Here is a 19,590-nt window from a genome sequence, read left to right as displayed (position 1 = left end):
GCCCCCTTAATCCGAGCAAACAAATCAGATAACAATGGCAAGGGTTACTGAAATTTAACCGTGATCTTATTTAGAAGGCGGTAATCTATACAAGGTCTCAGTGAACCATCCTTCTTGGCTACAAAAAAGAACCCTGCTCCTAATGGCGACAATGACGGGTGAATATGCCCCTTCTCCAAAGACTCCTTCACATAACTCCGCATAGCGGCGTGCTCAGGCACAGATAAATTAAACAGTCGACCTTTTGGGAATTTACTACCAGGAATCAAATCGATAGCACAATCACAATCCCTATGCGGAGGTAGGGTATCAGACTTGGGCTCATCAAATAAATCCCGGTAATCAGACAAGAACTCAGGAACCTCAGAAGGGGTGGATGACGAAATAGTCAGAAATGGGACATCACCATGTACCCCCTGACAACCCCAGCTGGACACAGACATGGATTTCCAATCTAATACTGGATTATGGACTTGTAGCCATGGCAACCCCAACACGACCACATCATGCAGATTATGCAACACCAGAAAGCGAATAACCTCCTGATGTGCAGGAGCCATGCACATGGTCAGCTGGGTCCAGTACTGAGGCTTATTCTTGGCCAAAGGCGTAGCATCAATTCCTCTCAATGGAATAGGACACTGCAAGGGCTCCAAGAAAAACCCACAACGCCTAGCATACTCCAAGTCCATCAAAATCAGAGCAGCGCCTGAGTCTACAAATGCCATGACAGAATACGATGACAAAGAGCAGATCAAGGTAACAGACAGAAGAAATTTTGACTGTACCGTACCAATGGTGGCAGACCTAGCGAACCGCTTAGTGCACTTAGGACAATCAGAGATAGCATGAGTGGAATCACCACAGTAGAAACACAGCCCATTCAGACGTCTGTGTTCTTGCCGTTCAACTCTGGTCAAAGTCCTATCGCACTGCATAGGCTCAGGTTTAAGCTCAGGTAATACTGCCAAATGGTGCACAGATTTATGCTCGCGCAAGCGTCGACCGATCTGAATGGCCAAAGACATAGACTCATTCAGACCAGCAGGCATAGGAAATCCCACCATGACATCCTTAAGGGCTTCAGAGAGACCTTTTCTGAAAATAGCTGCGAGCGCACCTTCATTCCACTGAGTGAGTACGGACCACTTTCTAAATTTCTGACAATATACCTCTATTTCATCCTGACCCTGACACAGCCAGCAAATTCTTCTCTGCCTGATCCACAGAATTAGACTCATCGTACAGCAATCCGAGCGCCAGGAAAAATGCATCGATATTACTTAATGCAGGATCTCCTGACGCAAGAGAAAATGCCCAGTCCTGAGGGTCGCCACGCAAAAAAGAAATAACGATCCTAACTTGTTGAACTGGGTCACCAGAGGAGCGAGGTTTCAAAGCCAGAAATAGTTTACAATTATTTTTGAAACTCAGAAATTTAGTTCTATCTCCAAAAAACAAATCAGGAATAGGAATTCTCGGTTCTAACATAGAATTCTGAACCACAAAGTCTTGAATACTTTGTACTCTTGCCGTGAGCTGATCCACACATGAAGACAGACCTTTAATGTCCATTGCTACACCTGTGTCCTGAACCACCCAAATGTCTAGGGGAAAAAAAAGGCAAAACACAGTGCAAAGAAAAAAAATGGTCTCAGAACTTCTTTTTTCCCTCTATTGGGAATCATTAGTACTTTGGCCTCCAGTACTGTTATGAAAGGTAATTCAGTACCACAATGGACATAGAGGTCAGCGCACATACAGTGACCTGGCAATAACCCAAAAAACAAGAACGAGCTCTGATACGTGGGAACTCTGTTGACCGCAATCCCTAATCCTCTCCAACCACACTAAAGGCAGCCGTGGATTGCGCCTAACGCTCCCTATGCAACTCGGCACGGCCTGAGAAACTAGCTAGCCTGAAGATAGAAAATAAGCCTACCTTGCCTCAGAGAAATACCCCAAAGGAAAAGGCAGCCCCCACATATAATGACTGTGAGTAAAGATGAAAAGACAAACGTAGAGATGAAATAGATTTAGCAAAGGGAGGCCCAACTTTCTGAACAGAGCGAGGATAGGAAAGGTAACTTTGCGGTCAACACAAAACCCTACAAAAACCACGCAAAGGGGGCAAAAAGACCCTCCGTACCGAACTAACGGCACGGAGGTACACCCTCTGCGTCCCAGAGCTTCCAGCAAGCAGTAAAAAACAAATTGACAAGCTGGACAGAAAAAAACAGCAAACAAATAGCAAAGAGGAACTTAGCTATGCAGAGCAGCAGGCCACAGGAACAATCCAGGAGGAAACAGGTCCAATACTAGAACATTGACTGGAGGCCAGGATCAAAGCACTAGGTGGAGTTAAATAGAGCAGCACCTAACGACTTCACCACATCACCTGAGGAAGGAAACTCAGAAGCCGCAGTACCACTTTCCTCCACCAACGGAAGCTCACAGAGAGAACCAGCCGAAGTACCACTTGTGACCACAGGAGGAAGCTCTGCCACAGAATTCACAACAGACCACCCCCCTTTACCTTCACAACAGCATAAACTCTTCTAGGTACACTTGTACAATGTCAATGATTTTGTAGGATTATTGTCAGGTGTAGGTTGAAATACAATCAATAACTGAAACAGAAACATCCATGTAAGAGGCTAAAACTGGGTAAAGAACATCCCAGCTCTACTACAAAGTTGAGGATGTGGAATACTGTTTCATGTCAGAGCATAAACACTATGGCAAGACTGAGTTCAGCAACAAGACACAAGGTAGTTATACTACATCACCAAGGTCTTTCCCAGGCCAAGATTTCAAAGAAGACTGGTGTCTCAAGATGTGCTGTTCAAGCTATTTGACAAAGCACCAACAAATGGGCAACAGTGAGGACATTGATTATCCAAGGAATGTTAGTGCAGCAGGTGAAATACACATGCTTACTTCCCATCGAAATCGGAAGATGTCCAGCAATACCAGCAGCTAAGAACTGTCCGCAACCAGTAGCAACCAGCTTCACCCATCTACAATTCAGAAATGTTTACCCAGAAGTTTGGCCTTAATGGAAGAATTTTGGTCAAATAATGTCAACATGGATACATGGTTAACTGAAAAATGACAGTGAGTGCTCTTGACTGATGAGTCAAAATAAAGAGGTACAATAATATGTGTGTACAGGCAAAAGTGAAGCATGGTGGAGGTACCTTACAAGTTTTGGGCTGCAATTCAGAAAATAAATTTGGTGATTAATGGTGTTCTCAATGCTAAGAAATACAGGCAAATATTATCCATCATGCAATATCATCAGGGAGGCGTCTTATTGTCTGCAAATATATTCAGCAAACTCTGCAGTAGGAAAACAACCTGCACATACATGTCAATAAGAACTATCTCCCACATAAAGAAGTCCACGCAGTCCTGGAAGTGATGACATGGCCCCCATAGAGCCCTGATGTTAACATCGAGTCTGTCTGGGATTACACGGAGAGACAGAACGATTTGCACAAGAGGAAATCCACAGATGATCTGTGGTTAGTTCTCCAAGATTTTTGGAACAACCTCACTGCCAAATTTTTTCTAAATCTGAGCATGTCCCTAGAAGAACTGATGCTTTAATGCCGTTTTGAAGGTAAAGGGCGGTCACACCAAATATTGATTTGATTTAGATTTCTCTTTTGTTCATTCACTTTGCATTTTTTAATTGATAAAAATAAACTATTAACACTTTTCTCCACACCTGTTTTGCACCATACTGTATATTATTAGTTACATTAAGTTAAATAATTAGAAATAACTGTAATTCCTATATTTTCTTGCAGACCTCCTGAAATGTAGTTTGCAGACTTCTGCTAATTTCAGACTGTTCTCTTGTGGATATAATAATAATAATCTTTATTTTTATATAGCGCTAACATATTCCGCAGCGCTTTACAGTTTTTGCACACATTATCATCACTGTCCCCGATGGGGCTCACAATCTAAACTCCCTATCAGTATGTCTTTGGAATGTGCGAGGAAACCGAAGAACCCGGAGGAAACCCACGCAAAAACGGGAGCAACATACAAACTCTTTACAGATGTTGTCCAAGGTGGGATTAGATCCCAGGACTCCAGCGCTGCAAGGCTGCAGTGCTAACCACTGAGCCACCGTGCTGCCCAATACGTTCCTCTAAGTAGTAGATGCTGGATGGGGGGGGTTTGTATCCTGGGTGATGGTGCCTCATTGGCTCTCATGTATCAGCACCGCTACTTAGGGTGCTTTCACATTGCATTTAGGTACATGCTTGGTGGCCCTGCCGGGGCACAGATATAAATACTCCGCAAATTGGGATTCAGACATATGCGCCGACGGGCCATAGACTGTAATGGTGCAAGCAGAGCAATCACGGGTTCTGACGTGCATCATTTTCTGGAGTGTACGCCTACTGTCGGTGGACACTCAGACATAGTAGACTGCGATGGGTGTCCGTCTCCAGTGGGCGCAAGGGAAGCAGAATGATACTGAGAGCAGTATGATGTTAGGGAAAAGACCCTGATTCCAGCAATATATCAATTACTTGCCGCAGCCTTGATGAAATCACTGTTTACTGGAAGATTAGCAGTTGCTGAGAATCTACCATAATGCTTGAGCTCTATATAAAAAGTTGGTGACAGATTCTCCTTAAACAATAGCTAACAGTTGTTCAAAAAAACACATGGATGGATATAGTGGAGTAACTATCACATGAAATTTTGACACTTTAGACGCCATCCGGGGCCCATATGGGACCCTAACCCCAGTACTATCATTTACCTCCTTTACTCCCTTGGATGGACATACAAGAAGTCAAGTAAACACCACGGTGTGCACAGTTTTGCATTTGTAACTAATCCACACAAATGTGGTAGTTAAGTAAATGGATTTTGACATTTTTCCAGCAGTAAACTTCAAAGGGGCTATCCAGGACATTGTTGGTTTTCTGTTGTGAATTTCGCTCTTGGGCTCCCTCCGGTGGTTGTAAGAGGCACTTTTGTGAGTTCTGCTCTTGGGCTCCCTCCGGTGGTTTTAAGTGGAATGGCTGCTCCTTGGATTTAGCTGTCAGCAGCTGCTTCCACTGATTGTCTTTTCTGCTCGGCTATTTAGCTTGGCTCTTTCCTTCAGCTTGTGCCACTTGTCAATGGTTCCTGGTTGGATTCACATCTCTTTGGATTTCCCTGTTATCCTGACCAGTTCAGCAAAGCTAAGTCCTTGCTTGCTCTTTTCTGTCCACAGGTTGTGGACTTATCCGTTCTGTGCTTTCTATGTTTGTCCAGCTTGTCAGTATGAATTAATTCTGTGATGCTGGAAGCTCTGGGAAGCAGATTTACCCTCCACACCTTTAGTCAGGTGTGGAGATTTTTGTAAACTCTGTGTGGATTTTTTGTAGTGTTTTATACTGACCGCACAGTATTCCATCCTGTCCTATCTATCTAGCTAGACTGGCCTCCTATGCTCATCCTAGTTTCATTCTGTGTATGTCTTTTCCCTCTCCACTCACAGTCATTACTTGTGGGGGGCTATCTATCCTTTGGGGATTTTCTCTGAGGCAAGATAGTTTTCCTGTTTCTATCTTTAGGGGTAGTTAGTTCTCAGGCTGTGATGAGGTGCCTAGGGAGTGTTAGGAGCATCCCACGGCTACTTCTAGTGTTGTGTTGAGCTTAGGGACTGTGGTCAGTACAGATACCACTTCCTTCAGAGCTCGTTCCATGTTGCTCCTAAACCACCAGATCATAACAGTACAAGTGGCCAAAAATGAATTACCGTATATACTCGAGTATAAGCCGAGATTTTCAGCCCAAAATTTTGGGCTGAAAGTGCCCCTCTCGGCTTATACTCGAGTCACGGTAGCGGTGGGGTCGGCGGGTGAGGGGGAGAGGGCGCTGAGGCATACTTACCTAGTCTCAGCGATCCTGGCGCTCCCCCTGCCGTCCCACGGTCTTCTGTGCTGCAGCTTCTTCCCCTCTTCAGCGGTCACGTGGGACCGCTCATTAGAAAAATGAATTGGCGGCTCCACCTTCCATAGGGGTGGAGCCGCGTATTCATTTCTCTAATCAGCGGTGCCGGTGACCGCTGATAGAGAAAGAGGCTGCGGCACCGAAGACCAGCTGTGACAGGCAGAGGGAGCGTCAGGATCGCTGGGACTAGGTAAGTATGTAATATTCACCTGTCCGCGCTCCATCTTCCCGGCGTCGCTCCGCTCTGACTGTTCAGGTCAGAGGGCGCGATGACGCATATAGTGTGCACGGCGCCCTCTGCCTGATCAGTCAGAGCAGAGACGCCGGGACCGGACGCTGGGAGCTGCAAGCAAGAAAGGTGAGTATGGCATTTTTTTTTTATTGCAGCAGCAGCAATGGCACAGCTTTCTATGGCACAGCTATGGGGCAATACTGAACGGCACACAGCAGTATATGGCAGCTATGGGGCAGTACTGAACGGCACACAGCACTATATGGCAGCTATGGGGCAGTACTGAACGGCACACAGCACTATATGGCAGCTATGGGGCAGTACTGAATGGCACACAGCAGTATATGGCAGCTATGGGGCAGTACTGAACGGCACACAGCACTATATGGCAGCTATGGGGCAGTACTGAACGGCACACAGCACTATATGGCAGCTATGGGGCAGTACTGAACGGCACACAGCACTATACGGCAGCTATGGGGCAGTACTGAACGGCACACAGCACTATATGGCAGCTATGGGGCAGTACTGAACGGCACACAGCACTATATTTCAGCTATGGGGCAGTACTGAACGGCACACAGCACTATATGGCAGCTATGGGGCAATAATGAACGGTGCAGAGCACTATATGGCAGAGCTTTCTATGGCACCTCTATGGGGCAATAATGAACAGTATGGAGCATTATATATGGCACAGCTTTATATGGAGCATCTTATGGGGCAATAATGAACGGTATAGAGCATCTATTTTTATTTTTGAAATTTACCAGTAGCTGCTGCATTTCCTACCCTAGGCTTATACTCGAGTCAATAAGTTTTCCCAGTTTTTTGTGGCAAAATTAGGGGGGTCGGCTTATACTCGGGTCGGCTCATACTCGAGTATATACGGTAAATGCATCTCAAAAGAAGGAAAAAATTCTGAGCCATTTTTTTTTCTGTGCTCTCTTTTGTCTTTTTTTTCCTCTTGATCTCTGGGTGGTTCAGGATTTATGCTCTGGCATGGATGTTCAGGGTTTGTTTTCTCGTGTGGATCAACTTGCTGCAAGAGTACAGAGTATCCAAGATTATGGTGTCCAGACTCCGGCTTTGGAGCCTAGAATTCCTACTCCTGATTTGTTTTTTGGAGACAGATCCAAGTTTTTGAACTTTAAAAATAACTGCAAATTGTTTTTTGCTTTGAAACCCCGTTCTTCTGGTGATCCCATTCAGCAAGTAAAAATCATCATATCCTTGCTGCGTGGTGACCCTCAGGACTGGGCATTCTCCCTTGAATCAGGGGATCCGGCATTGCTGAATGTAGACGCATTTTTTCAAGCGCTCGGATTGTTGTATGATGAACCTAATTCTGTGGATCATGCAGAAAAAACCCTGTTGGCCTTGTGTCGAGGTCAGGAAGCGGCAGAATTATACTGCCAGAAATTTAGGAAATGGTCTGTGTTCACTAAATGGAATGAGGATGCCCTGGCTGCTATTTTCAGAAAAGGTCTTTCTGAAGCCCTTAAAGATGTTATGGTGGGCTTCCCTACGCCTACTGGTTTGAGCGAATCTATGTCTCTAGCCATTCAGATTGATTGGCGCTTGCGCGAGCGCAAAGCTATACACCATATGGCAATGTCCTCTGAGCGGAGTCCTGAACCTATGCAATGTGATAGGATTTTGACTGGAACAGAACGGCAGGAATTCAGACGTTGGAATAGCCTGTGTTTTTACTGTGGTGATTCTGCTCATGTTATTTATGATTGCCCTAGACGTACTAGGAGGTTCGCTAGGTCTGTTACCATCAGTACTGTACAGCCTAAATTTCTTTTATCTGTGACCCTGATTTGCTCATTGTCGTCCTTTTCTGTCATGGCATTTGTGGATTCAGGCGCTGCCCTGAACTTAATGGACTTATAATTCGCCAGGCGCTGTGGTTTTTCCTTGCAGCCTTTGCAGAGCCCTATTCCTTTGAGGGGCATTGATGCTACTCCATTGGCCAAGGATAAACCTCAGTACTGGACGCAGATGACCAAGTACATGGCTCCTGCACATCAGGAAAATTGCCGTTTTCTGGTGTTGCATAACCTGCATGATGTTGTTGTACTGGGTTTTCCATGGTTACAGGAACATAATCCGGTGCTGGATTGGAAAACTATGTCTGTGACTAGTTGGGGTTGTCAAGGGGTACATAGTGACGTTCCTTTGATGTCAATTTCCTCTTCCCCCTCTTCTGAGGTCCCTGAGTTTTTGTCGGATTTCCAGGATGTATTTGATGAACCCAAGTCCAGTTCCCTTCCTCCACATAGGGACTGTGATTGTGCTATTAACTTGATTCCTGGTTGTAAGTTCCCTAAGGGCCGACTTTTTAATCTGTCTGTGCCAGAGCATGCCGCCATGCAGAGCTATGTTAAGGAATCTTTGGAGAAAGGGCATATTCGGCCGTCTTCGTCACCATTGGGAGCGGGTTTCTTTTTTGTTGCTAAGAAGGATGGCTCCTTGAGACCCTGTATAGATTATCGTCTTCTTAAAGGGAACCTGTCACCCCGAAAATCGCGGGTGAGGTAAGCCCACCGGCATCAGGGGCTTATCTGCAGCATTCTGTAATGCTGTAGATAAGCCCCCGATGTTACCTGAAAGAGGAGAAAAAGACGTTAGATTATACTCACCCAGGGGCGGTCCCGCTGCTGGTCAGGTCAGATGGGCGTCTCTGGTCTGCTGCGGCGCCTCCCATCTTCATTACAAGACGTCCTCTTCTGATCTTCAGCCACGGCCCCGGCGCAGGCGTACTTTGCTCTGCCCTCTTGAGGGCAGAGGATAGTACTGCAGTGCGCAGGCGCCGGAAAGGTCAGAGGCCCGGCGCCTGCGCACTGCACTACTTTGTCTGCCCTCAACAGGGCAGAGCAAAGTACGCCGGAGCCGGAGCCGTGGCTGAAGATCAGAAGAGGACGTCTTGTAATGAAGATGGGAGGCGCCGCAGCGGACCGGAGACTCCCATCCGACCTGACCAACAGCGGGACCGCCCCTGGGTGAGTATAATATAACGTCTTTTTCTCCTCTTTCAGGTAACATCGGGGGCTTATCTACAGCATTACAGAATGCTGTAGATAAGCCCCTGATGCCGGTGGGCTTACCTCACCCGCGATTTTCGAGGTGACAGGTTCCCTTTAATAAGATCACGGTCAAATTCCAATACCCCTTGCCTTTGCTTTCTGATTTGTTTGCTCAGATTAAGGGGGCTAGTTGGTTTACTAAGATTGACCTCCGAGGGGCATATAATCTTATTCGTATTAAACAGGGTGATGAATGGAAAACTGCATTTAATACGCCCGAAGGCCATTTTGAATACCTTGTGATGCCATTCGGGCTCTCTAATGCTCCATCTGTGTTGCAATCCTTCATGCATGATATTTTCCGCAATTATCTTGATAAATTCATGGTTGTATATTTGGATGATATTTTGATTTTTTCCGATGATTGGGAGTCTCATGTGAAGCAGGTCAGGATGGTGTTCCAGATCCTTCGTGATAATGCTTTATTTGTGAAGGGGTCTAAGTGCCTATTCGGAGTTCAGAAGGTCTCTTTTTTGGGTTTTATTTTTTCTCCCTCGTCTATGGAAATGGATCCTGTTAAGGTCCAAGCTATTCATGACTGGATTCAACCCACATCTGTGAAGAGCCTTCAAAAAATTTTGGGCTTTGCTAATTTCTATCGCCGTTTCATTGCCAACTTTTCCAGTGTGGTTAAGCCCCTTACTGATTTGACAAAGAAAGGCGCTGATGTGACGAATTGGTCCTCTGCGACTGTTGAGGCCTTTCGGGAGCTTAAACGCCGATTTACTTCGGCCCCTGTGTTGCGTCAGCCGGATGTTTCTCTTCCTTTTCAGGTTGAGGTTGACGCTTCTGAGATTGGGGCAGGGGCCGTTTTGTCTCAGAGGGATTCTGATGGTTCTTTGATGAAACCGTGTGCTTTTTTTTTTTCCAGAAAGTTTTCACCTGCGGAATGCAATTATGATGTCGGAAATCGGGAGTTGTTGGCTATGAAGTGGGCGTTTGAGGAGTGGCGACATTGGCTTGAGGGAGCTAAGCACCGCATTGTGGTCTTGACTGATCACAAAAATCTGATTTACCTCGAGTCGGCCAAGCGGCTGAATCCTAGACAGGCTCGATGGTCCCTGTTTTTCTCCCGTTTTGATTTTGTGGTCTCGTATCTTCCGGGATCTAAGAATGTTAAGGCTGATGCCCTCTCTAGGAGTTTTTCGCCTGATTCTCCTGGAGTCCTTGAGCCGGTTGGCATTCTTAAGGAAGGGGTGATTCTTTCTGCCATCTCCCCTGATTTGCGGCGGGTGCTTCAGGAATTTCAGGCTGATAGGCCTGACCGCTGTCCAGTGGGGAAGCTGTTTGTTCCTGATGGATGGACAAGGAAGGTGATTTCTGAGGTTCATTGTTCAGTGTTGGCTTGGTCATCCTGGGATTTTTGGTACCAGAGATTTGGTTGCTAGGTCCTTTTGGTGGCCTTCCTTGTCGCGCGATGTGCGTGCTTTTGTGCAGTCCTGTGGGACTTGCGCCCGAGCCAAGCCTTGCTGTTCCCGCGCTAGTGGGTTGCTTTTGCCTTTGCCGGTCCCTGAGAGGCCCTGGATGCATATTTCCATGGATTTTATTTCGGATCTTCCTGTTTCCCAGAAGATGTCTGTTATCTGGGTTGTTTGTGACCGGTTCTCTAAAATGGTCCATCTGGTACCTTTGCCTAAGTTGCCTTCCTCCTCAGATTTGGTTCCATTGTTTTTTCAGCATGTGGTTCGTTTGCATGGCATTCCGGAGAATATTGTGTCTGACAGAGGTTCTCAGTTTGTCTCTAGGTTTTGGCAGGCCTTTTGTGCTAGGATGGGCATTGATTTGTCTTTTTCTTCGGCGTTTCATCCTCAGACTAATGGCCAAACTGAGCGAACTAATCAGACCTTGGAGACCTATTTGAGATGCTTTGTGTCTGCTGATCAGGATGATTGGGTGGCTTTCTTGCCGTTGGCCGAGTTTGCCCTTAATAATCGGGCTAGTTCAGCTACTTTGGTTTCACCTTTTCCTTTGTAATTTTGGTTTTCATCCTCGTTTTTCTTCTGGGCAGGTTGAGCCTTCTGATTGTCCTGGTGTGGATTCTGTGGTGGACAGGCTGCAGCAGATTTGGACTCATGTGGTGGACAATTTGACGTTGTCTCAGGAAAGGGCTCAATGTTTTGCTAACCGCCGTCGGTGTGTTGGTCCCCGGCTTCGTGTGGGGGATTTGGTTTGGTTGTCTTCTCGTCATGTTCCTATGAAGGTTTCTTCCCCTAAGTTTAAGCCTCGGTTTATTGGTCCTTATAAAATTCCTGAAATTATTAATCCGGTGTCTTTTCGTTTGGCTCTTCCAGCCTCTTTTGCCATTCATAATGTTTTCCATAGATCTTTGTTGCGGAGATATGTGGTGCCCGTTGTTCCCTCAGTTGATCCTCCTGCCCCGGTGTTGGTTGAGGGAGAGTTGGAATATGAGGTTGAGAAAATTTTGGATTGTCGTTTTTCGAGGCGGAGGCTTCAGTATCTTGTCAAGTGGAAGGGTTATGGCCAGGAGGATAATTCTTGGGTTGTTGCCTCCGATGTCCATGCCACCGATTTGGTTCGTGCTTTTCACTTGGCTCGTCCTGATCGGCCTGGGGGCTCTGGTGAGGGTTCGGTGACCCCTCCTCAAGGTAGGGGGTACTGTTGTGAATTCTGCTCTTGGGCTCCCTCCGGTGGTTGTAAGTGGCACTTTTGTGAGTTCTGCTCTTGGGCTCCCTCCCGTGGTTTTAAGTGGAATGGCTGCTCCTTGGATTTAGCTGTCAGCAGCTGCTTCCACTGATTGTCTTTTCTGCTCGGCTATTTAGCCTGGCTCTTTCCTTCAGCTTGTGCTACTTGTCAATGGTTCCTGGTTGGATTCATATCACTTTGGATTTCCCTGTTATCCTGACCAGTTCAGCAAAGCTAAGTCCTTGCTTGCTCATTTCTGTCCACAGGTTGTGGACTTATCCGTTCTGTGCTTTCTATGCTTGTCCAGCTTGTCAGTATGAATTAATTCTGTGATGCTGGAAGCTCTGGGAAGCAGATTTACCCTCCACACCTTTAGTCAGGTGTGGAGATTTTTGTAAACTCTGTGTGGATTTTTTGTAGTGTTTTATACTGACCGCACAGTATTCCATCCTGTCCTATCTATCTAGCTAGACTGGCCTCCTATGCTCATCCTAGTTTCATTCTGTGTATGTCTTTTCCCTCTCCACTCACAGTCATTACTTGTGGGGGGCTATCTATCCTTTGGGGATTTTCTCTGAGGCAAGATAGTTTTCCTGTTTCTATCTTTAGGGGTAGTTAGTTCTCAGGCTGTGACGAGGTGCCTAGGGAGTGTTACGAGCATCCCACGGCTACTTCTAGTGTTGTGTTGAGCTTAGGGACTGCGGTCAGTACAGATACCACTTCCTTCAGAGCTCGTACCATGTTGCTCCTAAACCACCAGATCATAACAGTTTTCTGGCTATGGGGCTAAGAACTTCTAGACAGGTAGTTGCCAACGTCTTTCCTGTTCTCCCCTACAAGTATCTGTTCTGGCTCAGGAGGCGATTATCAGGCTTCATTTGACCTCACTTCTTACTCTTCCACTCTGTTCTGTTGAGGGGGTGTCACTGCTGATGTCATGATGATTGACAGCTGGCTCAGTCTAACGTAAGCAAGGTGGCTGTCAATCAGCATGACATTGGCAGTGACGTCCTATCGACAAAAGCGGAAGAGGACAATCCTGATGACGTGACATCACCAGAAGCTGGACAATCGCTTGCAGGAGCAGTTTATGACCTATTAGAGCCAGAATTGATTGTAGCACGGCAGAACATGCAGGTAGATAGGAACTACCTACTGGTAAGTTTTTAACCCATAGCCAAAAAAACTCAAAGTCCTTGATATCCCCTTCACGTCTATTCTGCAGCCTATATAACCCTTGCTCCGATCTGACTGCATTCCAAGCAAGCAATTATCATGCACAACCACAACAGTCCAGTGACAAGTCCTTGTTAAATAATAGTTGTGTCCTTGTTTTCAGTTTTAGGTTGCCTTCATAGCTTCTATGATGACTAAAGAAAGTTCTGCTGAACACGCATGAAGTTTATACTAACAAAAGGGCTGCATCTATCGATGAAAATGGCTGCTATTCTTGTCTAGGTCATGGCCATCACAATAGTCATCTGAGTCATTCATCTATTCACTGTGGCACTGCTGACTAAAGCATCATCCAACACAAAACTAGTGGTACAAAATGGAGGTCAGGGTCACACAGAGGGTTACATATAATGGACTATTTATACAGTACGGAACCAAAGACGTAAGGACCAACTTGTCTCGGTAGTTATATTACTGGCACAAAAATGAGGTGGAAGTGTTTTTAAATTGTGAATGTCTACTGGCATTATACAATATGTTGTGTTTCTGTTTCTTCGGTTAGTTTTTATGATGAGGACACAATACAAATGAAGAATGGTGATGATGAAGTTATTGGATGTAAGAATTATGGTTAGGTCAAGGTTTGTAGGACAGAAGAAACAGACAAAAAAGATAGAAAATATCCATCGGGGATCAAATATGTCTGACTGCTGAGGATTCATGTTGAAAAAGTCACCACTAACTGTACCCCAAAAATTATATAAATCATAAAACACTCTAAAAGGGAACAAAATTATACTTTCTATTCCAAAGGTAAATACATATTTAAACGCAAAAAATGTAATCATGGTAAACATATGGACAACATGTGCCAAGAATTCGTTGACATGTACCTGAACTGGTTGATGCAGGAGACTTGCTGCGTCGGGAAGGTCCTGGACTCTTGGTTGTACTCCTGCGTGGTATATTAGGAAGCTTGGTATATGATGTAGATTTCACAACCCGACACTCTGAAAGAAATAAAAGGCATCTTGAAATGCATTCTTTCTCTTTCTAAGGGGTCATTTCAGGGGTTATAAGGGCAAAGTGATGTTAAATACAAGACAAAATGTAATGCACTAGAGGAAAAACACAAAATATATTTGCACAGTTTCATAGGTTTATGGACGAAAGACATATATATGTCCATCAAGTTCGACTTATACCCTAATATGCTGATCCAGAGGAAGACAAAAACCCAAATGAGGCAAATGTTAATTGCACCATACTAGGGGAATATTCTCTCCTGACTCTACATACAACAATCAGACTATTTGCCTGGATCAATCTCCCATCACAGAGTTTAGTACCCAGACCCTTCAATAATATAGGTGAACTTAGTGAATTGATGTTTAGAACATAATGTGGCAGAGAGATCTATAGAACAGAAGAGTTTCACGGAAGATGCGGTCATCAAGTAAACATGACATTCAGTATGTTCAGAGCCTTCAGAATTTACTGACTGGCATTGCAAATAATGAAGAAAATCTACTATCTATTAGCCATGGACTCGAGCTGCATCAATAGCTCAGAATTTAGGGGGACGATTAACAATTCAGTTTGTGTCTGAAGCTGCTACCCATCCTTACTCATGGACGATAACATTTGCCCAATAAATTAAATGCTCCATAAAAAATATCTGAAAGCATGTAGACATTATTCCATAAAATAAAATACAATGGTGAAAATGATGGTAAAAAATGAAGGTCAGTCAGTCCGAAAAATTGGGAAAACTTTGAAAGTGTCCCCAAGTGCAGTGGCAAAATCCATCAAGCGCTACAAAGAAACTGGCTCACATGAGTTCCGCCCCAGGAAAGGAAGACCAAGAGTCATCTCTGTTTCTGAGGATAAATTTATCCAAGTCACCAGCCTCAGAAATCGCACGTTAACTCCAGCTCAGATTAGTGTCGAGGTAAATGCCACACAGAGTTCTAGCAGCAGACACATCTCTACAACAACTGTTCAGAGGAGACTTTGTGCAGCAGGCCTTCATGGTAAAATAGCTGCTAGGAAACCGCTGCTAAGGACAGGCAACAAGCAGAAGAGACTTGTTTGGGCTAAACAACACAAGGAATGGACATAAGACCAATGAAAATCTGTGCTCTAGTCTGATGAGTCCAAATTTGAGATCTTTGGTTCCAACCACCGTGTCTTTGTGCGATGCAGAAAAGGTGAACGGATGGACTCTACATGCCTGGTTCCCACCGTGAAGCATGGAGGAGGAGGTGTGATGTGTGGGGGTGCTTTGCTGGTGACACTGTTGGGGATTTATTCAAAACTGAAAGCATAATGAACCAGCATGGCTACCACAGCATCTTGCAGCGGCATGCTATTCCATCTGGTTTGCGTTTAGTTGGACCATCATTTATTTTTCAACGGAACAATGACCCCAAACACGCCTCCAGGCTGTGTAAGGGCTATTTGACCAAGAAGTAGAGTGATGGGGTGCTACGCCAGATGACCTGGCCTCCACAGTCACCAGACTGGAACCCAATCGAGATGGTTTGGGGTGAGCTGGACCACAGATTGAAGGCAAAAGGGCCAACAAGTGCTAAGAATCTCTGGGAACTCCTTCAAGATTGTTGGAAGACCATTTCCGGTGACTACCTCTTGAAGCTCATCAGGAGAATGCCAAGAGAGTGCAAAGCAGTCATCAAAGCAAAAGGTGGCTACTTTGAAGAACCTACAATATAAGACATATTTTCAGTTGTTTCACACTTTTTTGTTAGGTATATAATTCCACATGTGTTAATTCATAGTTTTGATGCCTTCAGTGTGAATGTACAATTTTCATACTCATAAAAATACAGAAAAATCTTTAAATGAGAAGGTGTGTCCAAACTTTGTCTGTACTGTATGATCTGCTAAAGTTCACCCATGCAAGAAATGGCAGCCATATAATAATTGATAATGCCCAAATATTTGTCACAGACCTCTGAATGTACTGTGAGTACAACAAAGCCTGGCTGAAGAAAAACACAGTAAGATACAAAAAATGAACATAAGTAAAACGCCCAGATAAGAGAAATAATTTTTGCCAAGATACCAATAGCTGGAGCAGTATTCTAGTGTTACTTCAATGGACAAGGCTGAATACCCAGTAGAAGGCAAGGAGAGCACAAAGATCATCAGGCATCAGGCGGCAGAATAACATGGGAGGAGAGGGGAGGAAAAAAGGAGGGCAGGAAGGTGCACCAATAGTGCTTCAGCAGGTCATACATAATTTTTTTTTTTTTTTTTTGCCTGCATCCCTTGACTTGGTGCCGTTAGTATTTTTGAATTAGTCATATTCAATGTGGTAGAGAGGGGAGGAAAGACAGGATATAGCCCTACTATTGGCATTAATGTTGTGCTAATATTTTAGATGCTTTTAATGTGTTTTGTGCTTTTGTATTAATAAAGCATTAATCTTTATTGGTGATCCCTATTCTATGCATCTTTCTCTTCTCTGTTTTACACAGTTGTTCTTTGACATGCTACAGGATTGATATCTCCAATTGGTTTGGTGCCCTCCTTATCTTTTGTGTTAATTATTAATCTTCTATCATCTGGTTCAAGAATTTAGTTTGGGATAATGAGCTTAAAATAATTAATATTCTAAATAAGAATATATTTAAATGGTATTTATTAATAGTCTAAAATAACACCTTTCAAGAGATGGCCGCTCTTCTTCAGATAAAATTATAGGTCTTTTATCTGAAGAAGAGCGGTCATCAAAATGAATTATTTTAGACTATTAATAAATACCTTGTGCTTCCTAATAGCGCTAGTACCTGGCATTTTCTATTTTATTTCCTCAACTATATCCAAATATCCAAAGGTACAAGAAGGAAGGAAAGGTTATGTTGGCTTGGAGCCTTGCAGATACTGTGCGTTGTAAAAAAAATTGCAATTGTGACAATAACAGAATGTCACAAACACGAGCAGTAATTATAGTTCCTATTTTAATAAGGATACTACTAATACACATTGATCAGCTGTACATTCAGTCTACATTTTAGATTCTATCAACTGTATAGACAGTAACTGAAAAAGTTACATAATAATAATAATAATAATATTGGCAATATAGACCTGTAAAATATAATTTGCCTTGGCACATACAAAGCACAAGGGAAATTATGAAATGAAAAGGCCTTTAAATTACAATATTATCTTGATTGCATTTTTATCTGATGATGGCTTTAAATTCTTTAGTCAATATCTATAATCAAGTAAATCATAGTCCAGAGTATCTGCCCACTGCAGACTGTGATTTTACTCCCTAAAGGATGAATTAACATAAATTAATCAGGACATCTCAACTACAAAGTTATTTAATTATGAAATATTTTAATCTATATCTGTAACCATGTGAGTAACAGCACTGTCCTAATTTCTCTGAAGAGCATGACAGGATGCGCCTTTCTAAAAACTTTGCCCAGTTGATAAAATATATTGTCAGGACTGACTTTAGGGGTGAGAGACCTACAGGTGCTTCTCACAAAATTAAAATATCATCAAAAAGTTAATTTATTTTCAGTTCTTCAATACAAAAAGTGAAACTCATATATTATATAGATTCATTACAAACAGAGCGATCTATTTCACGTGTTTATTTCTGTTAATGTTGATGATTATGGCTTAGAGCCAATGAAAACTCAAAAGTCATTATCTCAGTAAATTTGAATAATTAACAAAAGACACCTGCAAAGGCTTCCTAAGCGTTAAAAAGGTAATTTAGTCTGTTTCAGTAGGCTCCACAATCATGGGGAAGACTGCTGACTTGACAGATGTCCAGGAGGCAGTCATTGACATACTCCACAAGGAGGGTAAAGGTACCTTCACACTAAACGACGCTGCAGCGATCCAGACAACGATCCGGATCGCTGTAGCGTCGCTGTTTGGTCGCTGGAGAGCTGTCACACAGACAGCTCTCCAGCGACCAACGATGCCGGTAGCCAGGGTAAACATCGGGTTACTAAGCGCAGGGCCGTGCTTAGTAACCCGATGTTTACCTTGGTTACCATCCTAAAAGTAAAAAAAACAAACGCTTCATACTTACCTTCCGCTGTCTGTCCTCGGCGCTGTGCTTCTCTGTACTGGCTGTGAGCACAGCGGCCGGAAAGCAGAGCGGTGACGTCACCGCTCTGCTTTCCGGCCGCTGTGCTCACAGTGAGTGCAGGAAAGCACAGCGCCGAGGACAGACAGCGGAAGGTAAGTATGAAGCGTTTGTTTTTTTTACTTTTAGGATGGTAACCAGGGTAAACATCGGGTTACTAAGCGCGGCCCTGCGCTTAGTAACCCGATGTTTATCCTGGTTACCAGCGAAGACATCGCTGAATTGGTGTCACACACGCCGATTCAGCGATGTCAGCGGGAGAGCCAGCGACCAAATAAAGTTCTGGCCTTCTAGCCCCAACCAACGACATCACAGCAGGATTCTGATCGCTGCTGTGTGTCAAACTGAACGATATCGCTAGCCAGGACGCTGCAACGTCACGGATCGCTAGCGATATCGTTTAGTGTGAAGGTACCTTAAGCCACAAGAGGTCGTTACTAAAGAAACTGGCTGTTCACAGAGTGCTGTATCCAAGCATATTAATGGAAAATTGAGTGGAAGGAAAAAGTGTGATATAAAGAGGTGCACAAGAAACCGGGATAACCGCAGCCTTGAAAGGATTGTTAAGAAAAGGACATTCAAAAATTTGGGGAAGATGCACAAGGAGTGGACTGCTGCTGGAGACATTGTTTCAAGAATCACCACACACAGACGTATCCAGGACATGGGCTACAAGTGTCGCATTCCTTGTGTCAAGCCACTCATGACCAATAGACAACAGAAACGTCTTACCTGGGCCAAGGAGAAAATGATCTGGACTGTTGCTCAGTGGTCCAAGGTGTTGTTTTCAGATTAAAGTAAATTTAGCATTTCATTTGGAAATCAAGATCCCAGATTCTGGAGGAAGAGTGTAGAGGCCACAATCCAAGCTGCCTGAGGTCTAGTGTGAAGTATCCACAATCAGTGATGGTTTGGGGAGCCATGTCATCTGCTGGTGTAGGTCTACTGTGTTTTATCAAGACCAAAGTCAGCGTAGTCATCTACCAGGAAATTTGGAGCACTTCATGCTTCCCTCTGCCGACAAGCTTTTTGGAGATGGAAATTTAATTCATCAGCAGGACTTGGCACCTGTCCACACTGCCAAAAGTACCAATACCTGCCTTAAAAACAACACTCACAACATTGGCCAGCAAACTCGCCTGACCTTAACCCCATAGAGAATCTATGGGGTATTGTCAAGAGGAAGATGAGAGACACCAGACCAACAATGCAGACGAGCTGAAGGCTGCTATCAAAGCAACCTGGGCTTCCATAACACCTTAGTAGTGCCACAGGCTGATCGCCTCCATGCCACGCTGCATTTATGTAGTAATTGATGCAAAGGGAGCCCCAACCAA

At 44.3% G+C, this 19,590-nt stretch overlaps 1 protein-coding gene across 5 annotated transcripts in view; it reads right to left on the bottom strand.

The window, feature by feature from the left end:
* Nucleotides 1–19,590, bottom strand: part of DCLK1 (doublecortin like kinase 1) — a 560,719-nt gene that overhangs the window by 226,100 nt on the left and 315,029 nt on the right. For all 5 annotated transcript variants that reach the window (XM_069758966.1, XM_069758968.1, XM_069758965.1 and 2 more), the window contains exon 5: nucleotides 14,007–14,123. In XM_069758966.1, coding sequence (XP_069615067.1) covers nucleotides 14,007–14,123 — 117 coding nt within the window. The remainder of the gene's footprint in view (nucleotides 1–14,006; nucleotides 14,124–19,590) is intronic.

This window comes from Ranitomeya imitator, chromosome 3 (assembly GCF_032444005.1).
Source record: "Ranitomeya imitator isolate aRanImi1 chromosome 3, aRanImi1.pri, whole genome shotgun sequence".
Taxonomy (NCBI): Eukaryota; Metazoa; Chordata; class Amphibia; order Anura; family Dendrobatidae; genus Ranitomeya; species Ranitomeya imitator.
The sequence above is the reverse complement of the archived record's forward strand: the minus strand, read 5'-3'. Positions and strand labels throughout refer to the sequence as shown.